This window comes from Protopterus annectens, chromosome 2.part0 (assembly GCF_019279795.1).
Source record: "Protopterus annectens isolate FY-2018-M chromosome 2.part0, PAN1.0, whole genome shotgun sequence".
Lineage (NCBI taxonomy): Eukaryota > Metazoa > Chordata > Ceratodontiformes > Protopteridae > Protopterus > Protopterus annectens.
In genome coordinates, this window is record NC_056728.1 from 628,200,306 (window position 1) to 628,214,053 (window position 13,748).

The 13,748-nt window shown below is 36.9% G+C and overlaps 1 protein-coding gene across 1 annotated transcript in view; it reads left to right on the top strand.

The window, feature by feature from the left end:
- Window positions 1–10,034: 10,034 nt before the first annotated feature.
- LOC122793174 (stimulated by retinoic acid gene 6 protein-like) overlaps window positions 10,035–13,748 on the top strand; it is a 953,191-nt gene continuing 949,477 nt past the window's right edge. The window contains exon 1 of the mRNA XM_044060994.1: window positions 10,035–10,271. Within this exon, the coding sequence (XP_043916929.1) occupies window positions 10,255–10,271 (17 nt within the window). The 5' untranslated portion in view covers window positions 10,035–10,254. The remainder of the gene's footprint in view (window positions 10,272–13,748) is intronic.

Here is a 13,748-nt window from a genome sequence, read left to right on the forward strand (position 1 = left end):
CTACTCTACAATGTTAGCATCATAAAAGATACAGAGGCGTTAACTTACATTGTTAGAAGTGTTATTATGACTAATGTTTTGAGAGTTAAGAATGCTGTGGGAAGAACTGACCACTTTTTCTAAGACTAGGACTATGCCTGCACATCATTTGGTAGATTTTAATTAGAAATGACCTCTTGGAGGACATCCTGAGATTGGGGTGAGTCTAATAACAGAACATACTGGATATCGTCTGTGTACTTAAGGAAGTGCTTGTTAGTTCATGTCAAATTTTACCACCTTGGTGTATAGTTTTACATTTTGTTGATTCCTTTTTGGTCAGAGTTCTCCATTAGAAAATCTAATGTTGGGGTTGGTTTTATCACAAAGTGCTCATTTGTGTGAATTTGCTGAGCACTTTGAAGGGTTTTTGCCATTTCTTCACTGTGGTGTAATCATGGAGTTGGTATATATAATTTAGGTGGTGGGGGGCCCAAGCCCCCCATAGGGGTGCAAGGGGAGGGCTTGCCTCCATGCTGAAAATGTTTTTTTTTAAGTTTTTGATTGATGTTTTTTCAGAATTCTTTATCATCTAACCTAGAGCTTTTCTTATCTTTTCAGTGACTGTTTCCAGTCCCCCACACTTGCCAAAATTAATTTTCTTCTATGTATTCCCACGCTTGCTCACTGTTTTTTTTTTATTTTTGTAGCTGTAGCATGCTCTATTTTGAGCATTCAATATAGCCCGTGAACAGATGTTGGCATGGATGGTTATTATACGCAAATGTGTTTAATTCATTTTATGACTATATATATATATATATATATATATATATATATATATATGTATATATATATATATATATATATATAAATATATATACATACATACATATATATATATATATATATATATATATATACACACACACACACACACACACACACACACACACACACACACACACACACACACACACACACATACACAGACACACACACACACACACACACACACACACACATATATACGTATTTACTACTTAGGCAAGTTCTGCAGATGTACAGATCTGTTCTATGGTTGCATTCTGTGATGTGACATGCTGTGCAGGGTAACCTGTACTATCATTATATATAACCTAATTATTTGTTTTTGAACTATGCACATATCTATGATGTCATTATCTGTTAGATAATAAGAACAGATTATTTTTCATGCTATCTAAAGAGAGTTTGCTACCTGTCTTTAACCGTGCATAATGTTTTATAGAGATTTTCTTCCAAGGTTCTGTCTATAAACAGACTTTGTCCACTTGGAGTATCCATAAATAAATAAATATCTAAATAAACAGCTAGCTAGGTAAAAAATGTGACTGATAAACATTGTTATGGGTAATGAAGTGTTTGATTTTTTTTTTTTTTTATGGAGGCATTACAAAGAAACAGAAGCATTTTTCCTGTATTAGCAGTTTCTGTACAAGTTTTTCAGTTGCAGTTTTGAACTGAAGAGGAGTTGCAGACTGAAATGCTCAGCATAGCTGTTATCTCAGTGGTACAGGTTTGTTTGCTGACAGTTATGGAATCAAAATGTGCTGAAATCATATACTACTGGAGGAAGGTTTTGTGGGGTTGCTTTAATTTCTGTGGACTCTTGATTAGTAGCTGTTTGAAATCTGTTGAGAAAGCCTAAAGTTAACCTTAGATGCCATTTTTGCTTTCCTAATGACTGAAATCCATTTGTTCTCCAACATCCTATATCTTGGGAGGTTGTTTGGTATAAAAAACCTACTTTTCCTCCAAGCTTTGTCTGTGACCTGCATAAATGTCTTTATAGTCCTTATAAGGGAATAATGCTAATGTTTTTAACCCCCTCTGGCCCCCATGTTCTGTCACAAGGACATGGGGCAGATTCAGAATTCTGAGAAATATGTAATAAGTACTAGGTGGGTCAGTCCTAAAATTTTCACTGAAAAAAATTATATAAAAAACTGCAAAGCCTAATGTGTACACCACAGTGCAGCCTGATGGGATTTGACCTATAATTATTAAGAGGACTGGTGGGAGAATTTGCAAAACCATTAACTAGTCTTTATAATATATTACGGGGGTGGGGGTAAGGCTCCTGATGCCTGGCTAAAGGCAGATCTGTTCCCCATCATAAGAAAAAAATGCAAGACAGGAGCTGAAAAAGACTGGTTTGCCCGATTCAGCTCATATGTTGCAGGTAAAATCTTGGAATCAATGCTGAAGGAAATAATTTTTTAATTTCTTGAACCCGTTCTGTCACTCGGGTCAAGACAGCATTATGTCAACTTGCACAAATTTGTAAAGGGGGTGCTACAGCTGCGTGTTGCCTTGCCTGCTGTGTAGTTAGAGAAGGCCAGTATGAACCTTGAATGGAAATAGTTTTAAGCTAGATAGATTATCTGACAATTGTATTGCTGTTGTTTAATGCCTGTTGTGGAATTGTGTCCCACCAGTAATATATGTTGGTGAGAGAGTGAGTAAAACTAATTTACATATCTTCGATCATCAGCTGGCTATCTGTAATACCATTGTCATTTAGCCTGGGGCGAGTATTTATGCACTTCCATCAGAGTAATAGTTTTAGTGATTGCAGTTAAGATGAAGCAGTTTTTTTATAAGAAAGAAGTATGTTTCATTTTAAAGTTTTATACATTGGTGTGGGGGGGGGTGAACAGCAAATTAGTCTGTTTTTTATTGATAGTTTTTCAGGTATTTGCACTGCTTGGTATTTACAGAGAGTACACTGGATTTGTTTGTTTATTTTTGGATGTTAAAATTTATGAATTAGTAGGCAGAGATTCATATGTTTGTATCATCTTATGCTTCACACTATTTATGGTTTCTAATTATAACCTTAGTAATGACTGCCTAATAATTTAATTCAGTCTCATTAGGCTAAAATCATCTTATGTAAAACCTCTGGAATTGCATTTAATAATTTCTTAGAAGGCAATGCTACACCAGGATACTAAGATTTAATAAATAGAAATGAAGAATTTTAATATCCTTTTTCTTCTTGAAGATATTGTAAAGTTAATATTTGAAGAAGATAGTACATAGTTTGAGAGAAAACGAACAGAGTCCTTTTATTGTTAATCAGGATATTGTATCAAAATAGGACCATGAGCAAGGACTGTTTCAACAGTATCAAGCATCTAACACTGTATCACACATGGGCTAGTAAAAGTATATGAAACAAGGCAGATACACTCCACAGCAGGCCTGCAATGGCAAACAGAAGACAGCATTCGTATAACAGTTGCACGATTTTCTTGAAAATAAAAACAGGACAAAATGAGGATGATCTGACTGCTTATATGACAACAGACAGAACTGAATATGAGGATTGCCTGAATCCACATGACTGAGGCAACAGGAATAATGAAGATGAGGCTGTTCTGAACACTTGTCTGTCAGATGGGTTAATGGTGGTCAACATCTGATTCTCAAAAAGAAACAGTCACAAGATCACATACAAAAGTGGCAAGCAGACTTCCTTCTACTAAAAAAAGGACACTGGGTTCAAATCAAAGATTGCAAAAATACTTGACCTCCAGCATAAACCACTGGTAGCCACAATCAGCTGCAAGCCTTGGTCAGAGAAGATTCTAAGATCAAGAGAAACTAAACTGAAGACAGACGTTAACTGGAACAAAAGCACAGGAGATGAAGAAGGAGATTAAGTGGTGTAGCACTTCAGGAAGAAGAGGACATAGGTGGAGCAGAACAAGAATGTCAGTGTCTCTTATCTGTATGTGTGAAGATGATAGAACAGATCTACAGCTGAGGTATGGATATGAAGAATACTGGTAGAGGACTGCAGAAGCCCTGGAAGTTTTCAAAAGAAAGAATTGTGGGAAGAAATTGGAGCCAGAAAAGATCCAGGCTAAGGACGTATGCTGGTTGGCTAACAAAGAGGCTAAGGCAGCAGTCACAATGACAAAGAGCAAAGTAGCGGAGAACCTGCACCAGGGTCTGGAAGTGACAACAGATGGCACAAAGAAGCTCTGTAAGGTTGCAAGATAGTGACAGAAAGGCAAAGAAGATAGTCAGCAAATACCATTAATAAGAAACTACAGCAACAATATTTTGACAGTGCAAATGACATCAAGGACAGAAAACTTCTGAATGAACAAAATCTCGCAGCTTATGACGAAAGAGGAAAGAAGACATACTTTAGAAGAAATATGAAATGCACTGAGGAAAATGAAATCAGTGAGAGTGGCAATGTCAGATGAAGTCACAGCAGATATGCAGAAAATGGTAGGTGTATTAGGATTGGAATGCCTTCTCACGACACTCATTACAGTGTAGAGAGCGAGAGAGAGAGGCATATCTCAGAAAACTAGAGAATAAATATTCTTGAAACAGTAAATGAGCAAAGGAGATATTCACAACTGCAAGCTGTACAGATATATCAAACTTCTGTCACATTGCATGAAAGTGCTGCAGAGAGTGATTGCTAAATGAATAAGCAGAGTAATGGAAAGTTATTTGGAAGATAAACAGTTCATATTCAAATTAGGATGCAGAACAACTGACCTGATGTTTGCAGTGAGAGACAGATAATGGAGAAGAGGCCAAGAATGAGGAAAGAGTCAATCTGTGCATTCGTAGACTTGGAGAAATCAAATGACAACATACTTCTCAACCTAAGCATTAGCCGAGGCGCTAGAGTGTTTCGTAATAAAAGAGGATTTATTCGACTACAAGTTGTTGGTTTTTCTTATATTCAACTACTTTTGTCATATGGTGGATACTTCTCAACCTCTTAGAGCAAGAAATCTGGACAAAACCACAAATAATTGAGGGGGGGGGGGGCAAAGGGCCAAAAATAGGGACGCTTTCCAAATATTGCTCTTACAAACTTAGAAATTTGACAGCCTAACGAGTTTTGCATTAGCATCAATTTTCTAAAGGATATGAAGTCTGAAACTCAAATATCTGCCATTATTTTCTAAATTTGACCTCAGTAATTTGCCAGTGATTTGACAGAAAATCACAATTTTATGAGAAATAGGCCAAAAATATGAGGCAAAAGTCTGGACATTCTGCCAAAATCTTTACAGTTGAGAAGTATGTATGATAAGGTTCCAGTCATGTGATGGTTTCAGTCCTGGAAACATTGGTAGAATTAATGCAAGGTATGTGTAGGGAAGCACTGACACAAATACAGTGCTCAGACTCACAGAGAGGTTCTCAATGGGAGTGGGTGAGCTTTAGGGTTACACTCAGAGCCCACTCCGGTTCTTCCATGTGTTGGAATATAGCAGCAAATAAATTGGAGGAAACATCTCAAAACTGCACTATGTAATGTGGCATCGCACACTTACTCTGAACAGAAACTTCAGCAAACAATAGAAGATTGGAATGCAGTAGTGTGACTTGTGCTGCTGTATGGCACAGAAACTCTAGGCAGTAAAAGCAAGGATGCTGAAGAAGCTTGGGTTGATGGAAATGAAGTGCCTGAGATGGGTAGTAGGATGCACTCTGTGGGTCAGATGAAGAAGTAAAAACATCAAAGCTAAAGTCAACGTAGCAGCTGTTACAGAGAAAGTGAAGGAGAACGGATTGCACTGATCTGGTCACGTGCTGGGAAGCAGAAGATAATTTGGTAAAGCAGATTTGGGGGAGACAGGAAGAAAGGAAGAGAAGATGAGCTCATCCACCCAAGGGATGGATAAACTGCACGACAGAAATCTGGGCACAGTTGGATATTACTGTTGATGAAGGTAGGAGAGTGACATGAATTGAGTGACAGTTGACATGAAACCTTGACCAAATGTAAAAATGAAAAAAATGTAGATGATGATGATGAAGAAGCAGCATATATACTCAAAGCAGGTTTAAAAAATTATGAGAAGAAATGCTGTAATACTGGATAAGTCATTAAAACAATGCAGGGTAATGTATCTGGGAAGCAAAAAAGAAGAAGGGCATATAGAGTTGGATGAGAGACAAAATCAATACATGGGAAATTATATCTGGGGTAATTATATCATAAGAAAAGTAATAAATCAATATGAATCTATATCAAGGAAGAGCACTGAAATAGAGGGGCATATAAGAAGAAGAATCATTGCTAGTAGGAAATATGAAGTTATTATTTATGATTCCTTTCTATAAACATTTGGTAGGACCTACTCTAGGACACAGTATACAGTACTGGAATCCTTTTCTTCATAAGGACATATACGAAACTGAGGCAAGACATTTATTTAAATCAGGAAGACAGACTAGACCCTAATACTCAATAGATCCAGCCAAAACAATGGTTACAAAGCATTAGATTTACAATAGCAGATAAAAAATATACTGCTTGTACCAGAATCCATCACAAGGCATACAGATACTAAAACATGTAACTAGTACAGTCTTGTGAAAAGAATGCAGGGAGAGGCTTAATAAAAACTTTCTTGTAACTTGAGGGATTCTACAGACTCCAAATGGCTGCTATGTTTCCAGAAAAAAATAAGATGGATTAGAACAAGGGGACCCAATCTGAAGTCACAAGGCTGTTTGCTCAGGGGAACATGAGAAAGTATTATTTCACAAAAGGGTGGCAGATTATTGGAAAAGCAATACCAAGAAAGTAGCAGGATCAAAACAGTAACAAAAGAGAAGAACACAAAACAGATATGAGGGAATTATTGAGAAAGGTGGAAAAAATAAAGTGTAGGTTAAATAAGAGCTACAACTTATCTGACAGGAAGGATAATTTGCAGATTAGGAGAGTAAAGTAGTTCTTCTCTGATGCCAACATTCACAGGTTTACATGTAAAAAAGACTGAGACATCAATTATCAATTTATTTTGATTACTGTCTTCACTAATTGTTAGGCTGTGACCAAATGGGCATCTTGTGATTTCTGCTTATGTATTGCAAATTAAAAAAAGTTAACAAGGCATAGATTGTGTTAGTTTTTTGGAAAACTCTGAAAACTTAAGTTTCCTTGCTACCTTTACCAAACTCTGGAACTTGGCTAAACAATCCATATGGAGACACAACACAAACCATCTCAAAACCAAGCAACTTTCCCCTCTTAAATAAACCTAACCACTTCTGGCATGAGGCCAGTCTGCCCACTGGATGCACATTATCTGACACCAAATCCTATCTAAAACTAATCTAGATTAATCAAGGGCCACTCACCTGCTCAGACTTTGTCAGAGAACGTAACCACCCTCCTTAAACTATCAACATCTTTACTTCTCTGTCCCCTCTCCTCTCTCTCAGAGCCCCCTTCCTTTATCCCTCCTTTCTGCTTCAAAAAAAATCTGACATAATGAAATCAGTACCTTACTTGAAGACAGGCCCGCAGACACCCTCCATGTTCAGACCACATTTTCCCCTGGTTTATCCACCACTGTAGGGAATTTCTAACTCAGCCTAATTATAACATCCTTAATCTTTAGCTGGCACAAAATATAATGCCAAACATCTGGAAAGCAGCACTCATTACTATCCTGTTCAAAGAATCTAAATCACAAATCACTTCTCCCTTTTGTCTTATTTCCATTGTACTTGATCTTCACAAGGTGCTAGAAAAATAATTTATATCCAACTCTGAAGTTACATTCAGGAATACCATCTCCTCATCCTAAAACATCATGGATTCTGGACAGGTCACACATAGTACAATGACAGCACATTGATGCCTAAGTAATGACATTCTCCTCAACATGGACAAAGGTAACGTGATAAGAACAGTATTCATCTGGTTCCAAGACTTCTTGTCCAATGTATTCTTCAACATTAAATTATGCTTTTCCTTCTCTCAGCCCACACCTCTTTGAATGGGAGTGCTCCAATTCTCTATATTTGCCCCTTTTCCTCTGATTCCATTGATAAACTACCTCCTAACCTCCTGCTAACAACTCATCCTCTGTGCTGATGACATATGATCTTTAGGTCTAGCTCCAATCATCCAATAGCTGAAACACAAATGTAAAAAGATCTAACTCCCTCAGTTCCTGTCTCATTAACCACAAACTAATACTTAACCTCACAAAAAACAAAAAGCATGTTATTTGGCACCACTGAAAAACTTTAAATAAATCACCAAAGTCACTCAATATCACTACAGTTTGTGGCACGCCAATATAAACAACCAACTCCTTCAAATTTGGTTTGTGGCTAGAACAGTCACTATCACTTCATACTCATATTGAGAAATCAAGGATAAAAGGTAACCCACTTCTCTTCTGGGCTAAGGAAATCTGTCCCTGCCTATTCAGCCTAGCATGGCAGCTATAACCCATACTAACCCATAGCTCCCCCTCAACCTCCTCAGTGAAATTACTATCCTCCTAGGCCTCAAGCCATCTACTCTCCCCCTGAAACTAACTACTTGTAGGTTTGTTTCTTATAATAATTGTTCACTGTACATCCTAATGTAACTTTTTCTTACCTGTGTATACTAACTATATGATGCTTTGTTTTTCTCTTTATAATTGTTATTGTACATACTAATGTAACTTTTTTTCTTCCCTGGGTATTTAGTGCATAACTACAATCGTATGTTAGCTGTCAAACATTGTTGTAACCTACTATGTACTATTGGAACTTTTTGTAACCTACTATGTACTATTGGAGCTTTTCTCCCCGGGCCTCCGCTGAAAATGGACATGTGTCCAGTCGGACTTTCCCGGTCAACAAATGTAAAATAAAATAAATAAAATAAATAAATAAGTAAAGGAGTTCTTCTGGCCCAACTTCATCAAGCACAATCCAAATAGCCACAGCCTCTAAGAAAAACTCCTCCACACTGTAGACTATCAAAAACAAAATCTGTCACTTCTTCAGTAACTCTCCCTCAAAAAAGCCAAATGGCGCTCAGTGCAGCACAGGGCCGGCCTGCTATTAGGCTCCTTCATCATTAAACTTCTCCATCCTGACTCATTTCAACCACTAGTTGCCACTCTTTATACTTAACACACACACATTAAAACCTCAGATGCTTCTCCTAAACAACTCCCCCACTCCAACCCTCACAAACCAGGCTACACTGCACCAACCAGTCTCTCTGGCTCTGTTCCTAAACTATGAGAACCCCACCCCCACCTAAGGAGCTACCGTCTCCACCTTCAGAGCTGAATATAAAATGTCTTCCACACCAAATCTAAGTCTACTTGCAACTTAGATGGCCACATCTCCCAACTGCTAGCCTTAATCAATGGCAACTACTAACACCCCTTAACTGCACCTCACTCTCCACCTCCTGATTGTCATTACTTACCCCACATCATTTCCACCATGATGTAAACCTGAAATATAATCATGTACAATTGTTAAATGTGCATTACTCCCATAATTGTTTCTGTATTTATTAATAGTTACTGTGCATTTTTTTTTAAGTATTGTTACTTTCTATTCTGTCTTTGATATGTACAGCTTATAGTCTCTCTGCCCTGCTTTTTACTTCTTTGTGAATTATTTCCCCTATGCAGTACTTGCAAATGGTTGCTTGAGATCAGTGTACTAATCCAGTAAATAAATTTAAGACAAAATAAAAACTTCTCACTAAAATGTGTGACTTTCATTAAAACATGTGACATCAACAGGAAGTGGGAGTGCAAATGTACTACACGTGATCATTTACTCAGATGTTTTCTTTCATAACACCGTATTTAAATCATTCATGAAAATGATGTAATATGAATTTCTTTTTCCTACAATGGCTTCATTGTCATTCATTATTAAGCTTGGATTCTGGGTCAGAAAGATCGGGGTTTTGAACCCACAACACATTTTTGTCTCTCATGAGTAGATCACAGTATAAAACATTACATCTGTCCTGATGAGAGACCACACTAGGCAATAACATTTAAATATATCTGACTACATTACATGGTTATCATTCTGACTAAGCCATAGTTTCCCCTTTCACATGACTGCAGTTTTACTTAAATGAATGACTGTGGCATACTGGTTAATAGTTTACAGAATACAAACTGTCCGTGCCATCACTGCTGTGGTGTTTACTTAGTGCATACAAGATAAGAAAGAACTAGTCTTGTGGTGAAAGACTGCAAAGTTGTTGGCTTCAGAAAGAAAAGGAAGTGACATTGTGATTTTGTGTGACTAACATTGAAAATCTGTGTAAGATTTACCTTCACTCACTGGTATTCATTTATGAAACAGAATCCTAGAGGCCTTCATGTGGAGAAGCTTTTTTGATATGAGACGCAAGTAAATTTGGATAAGACTCATGCTTTGTGGCTACACTATTGAACATATCATAAGAAGATGGCTAACATTGTCAGGTGAGTGTCAGAGTAAGATGACAAAACTGTAAATGTAATCCTATGAATATATTGGATTGGTACTGCTACACCGAGATAGTGTAGCAGAGCTTGTTTCAATAAATTGCTTACCCTTTTAAAGCAACTGCAGGCAAAAAATGTATTTGTGGGCCTAGAGTGACTTTTTTGAACAATTGCATACTTAAAACTATGAAAGGAATATGCTCTCCTAAGTGAAAATGAGTTACGTTAAAATACCTTCTTTTATTTTGTACTGAGAAAATCTTATGAACATATGCATTAAAATGTTCATTCTAGAAGTACATTACATATACACATGCACTGTTCAGTAAAAATTAAGCTATACCATTCAATTTAATGTTCTATTAAAAACTAATGAGCAATCGGAATTTAAATACATTGTGACATTTCTATGAAAAAGTATACAACCATATTCCAAGCCAAAACATTGTTTTCATATTGCTTTAATTACACACACACATCTTCTGCTTGATAATATTGCTTGGCTAATGAAAGAACAAGCTTAGATCGTCAGTGACATCGTTAAGCTGACATCCTGACTTGAAGTTATTGATGCACTTTACTTTTTAACAGAAGTAAATTTTGTTGAAGAAAACACTGTAATTGCCTATATAATGCATGAAAAGGATAGTAACACAGTGACTAAACATAGTTATAAATGTGAGAGCACAACAGGGGTCTTAAACTCATATCCCTCAGACCTCAAGCAGCCTTCATTCCAGCATAGTTCTACATGGGGAAAACTAATAAAACACATGCCTAACTGACTACCTTCTGGCTGTTTTTGTCTATGAACCTTGGTTCATAGCTTCAAAACAGATTACTAGACTAACACCTTAAAAAAAAAAAAAAATATATATATATATATATATATATATACGCACACATACACACACACATATACATATATATATATATATATATATATATATATATATATAGAGAGAGAGAGAGAGAGAGACAGTTTTACCCAACATAAGGCCCCTAGGAGCAAGAGGATGGCCTGGTTTATGCGTATGCCTTCAGTATGTTACAGATTGCTCCTGTTTATGAGGGACATAGGTGAGTCCTTGTACAGCCATCACGGTCATTTGTTTTTAAGTTCATTTCAGCAGTCTTTATCTGATTTAGTTGAGGTATTTAAGTCTGTATTAGTAATTGCAGTAAATAGTTGCACTGCATTTTGTCATTTAAGTGGTGTAATTGTTGGTATTAAATCCTAGTTTCTTTCTTATGTGGCGACTGTAAATCATACTAGTTCAGAACTTGTACTTGTTTTAAGGCAGGTCCAGGCCAGTCAGCCACACAAGTAAATATCTTAAGATGTTTCCCTCTCTCCATGTTCTACAGTTGTGTTTTATACTCAGTGTATCTGCTCTTGTTTCATAATTCTGTCATCTCATTTAATTGCAGCTCTGAGTAAGCACATAAGTATAATTTTGCAAAGTTTCTCCCCTTAAGTTATTTAAAATACATTTGCCCTCCTATTGTATTCCACAGAGTTATCCACCAAGCCAGTCTGTATTGCTCTTTTAAACATGGTGGTGCTTAAGTTACCTACCCTTGTTATAAATTTAGCTGTGGTAGCTCTTCACGGTCTAATCTTACCTAATCATACTTGTGAGCACTAGAGGATCAAATTGGGAAGTTCTTTCCCTTTGACTACCAAACCCTAAGAAGCCCTATATTGCATATTGTTTTGCCTGCTTAATACTGCATTTTCTTTATTCATCTAAATACATACACAATGGAAAAGATGTTCAGCCTTCTAATTCCACCTTTGTTGTGAGCCTTTTAGCACTTGGTCTCCTTAGACAGTGTACAAATGACCTTATGTGCACAGGTAATGAATTTATACTAAACCATAATAATAATTTCATCTGAGGAAAGGTGCAAATACCTAAATAATCCAGAGACTTTCCTCTCACCTGTAAATGTTTTGTGTGAGCTTCATAAATCTCCGTCATTATCTTTCTCTAATTACAAAAAAAATTTATGCTGAGGATGTAAAAGAATCACTCCCCGAGCTTCCTAGAACTAAGATTAAGTAAAAAGCAGGCCACTCATCCACCTCATGCATGCCTCTCAGTCATCCTGAGTAAAAACACTCCAAATCCATTACTTTGAAGCACAGCAGAAATAAAAATGATTTAGTGATAGATAACTCTATTGTCCGGCACACTGACTCATGACTCACAACTCTAAAAATGGAGAGGACTACAATGACTTGCCACTTGGACACAAGAATCTCTGACAGTACAAAGGCCTTAAGGACCATAACTGGACAAATATGACTATATCATGGCAGTGGTACATGTGGGAGTGAATGACTTAAGATATAAAACCATGAGAGATATGCAGAGAGACTTGTCAGAGCTTTCCCTGCATGTTACAAATTCAAGTAAGGTACTAGTCCTGAGCTGAATCTTTTCTTCACCACTAATGATGACTGGATACAAAGAAAAGATAATTTGGCTTCAATAATTAGTTAAATAGCTGGTGTAATTTAAGGGGAATCTAGTATGTGTCAGCACAAGATGAGATGCTTGACAGCCCAGTTTGTTCCACTAAGGAAGGCCTGCAGCTCTCATTTTAAGGATTTTGCATACTGGCTAAAGGCTTTGCAGCCCCCAGAGACTTTTTTGGCAGAATGTAGTTGATGGACATCCAAACATAACATAACTAACATATCAGTCTGGAAACTGGATCATTTTAAGGTGGCTTTCATTTATGCCAGAAGTCTAAACAATAAATAACTTGATCTTGGGACACTCCTGTATTTGGAAAACATCCATGTTTACTTAGTTGCTGAAAGCTGAGGTAAATGTTAAGAGAGTACTCCCTCTATACCAGGGTTTTGTGATTTTCATGTCTTCAGGCTCAGTGGCTGTAGTGGAGTCTTCATATTTGTCAAGGAATATATCACTTTCAGGCAGATACTAGAGTCGCACAAGCTGAACTTACTGAAATACAGATCATTGTAGGTAGGATTAATTATCAGCTATTATACAATGATGGGCCATTAACATTCTAAAATGAGCACGCTGATTGGCCAGTCCAACCAGCATGCCCGTTGTAAATTCGGGAATATACCAACAGAAAAAGGTCCGGTCATCTGGACTTTTTTCCGTTGGTATATAATTTAATTTTTAACTTTTATTCAGCAAAAATAAAAACTAAATTTATAGTCCGGACTCCGGACATACGAGAGAGACACCATGCAGAAAATACAAGGGAAATCAGGTACGTTGTTGAAAACTAAAGACACATACCTGATTTCCCTTGTATTTCCTCCATTTTGTCTCTCTCCTACCCTAAACTTCCCGAATCTTTTTTTTTAATTAAAAAAATAAATAAAGCAAAAGCGGAGCAACGGAGATCTTCTTTTCTCCATTGCTTACTTTCCCAAGCACTGATCTACTGGGTATGCGTGGGAACGCAAGTCCCATACACATG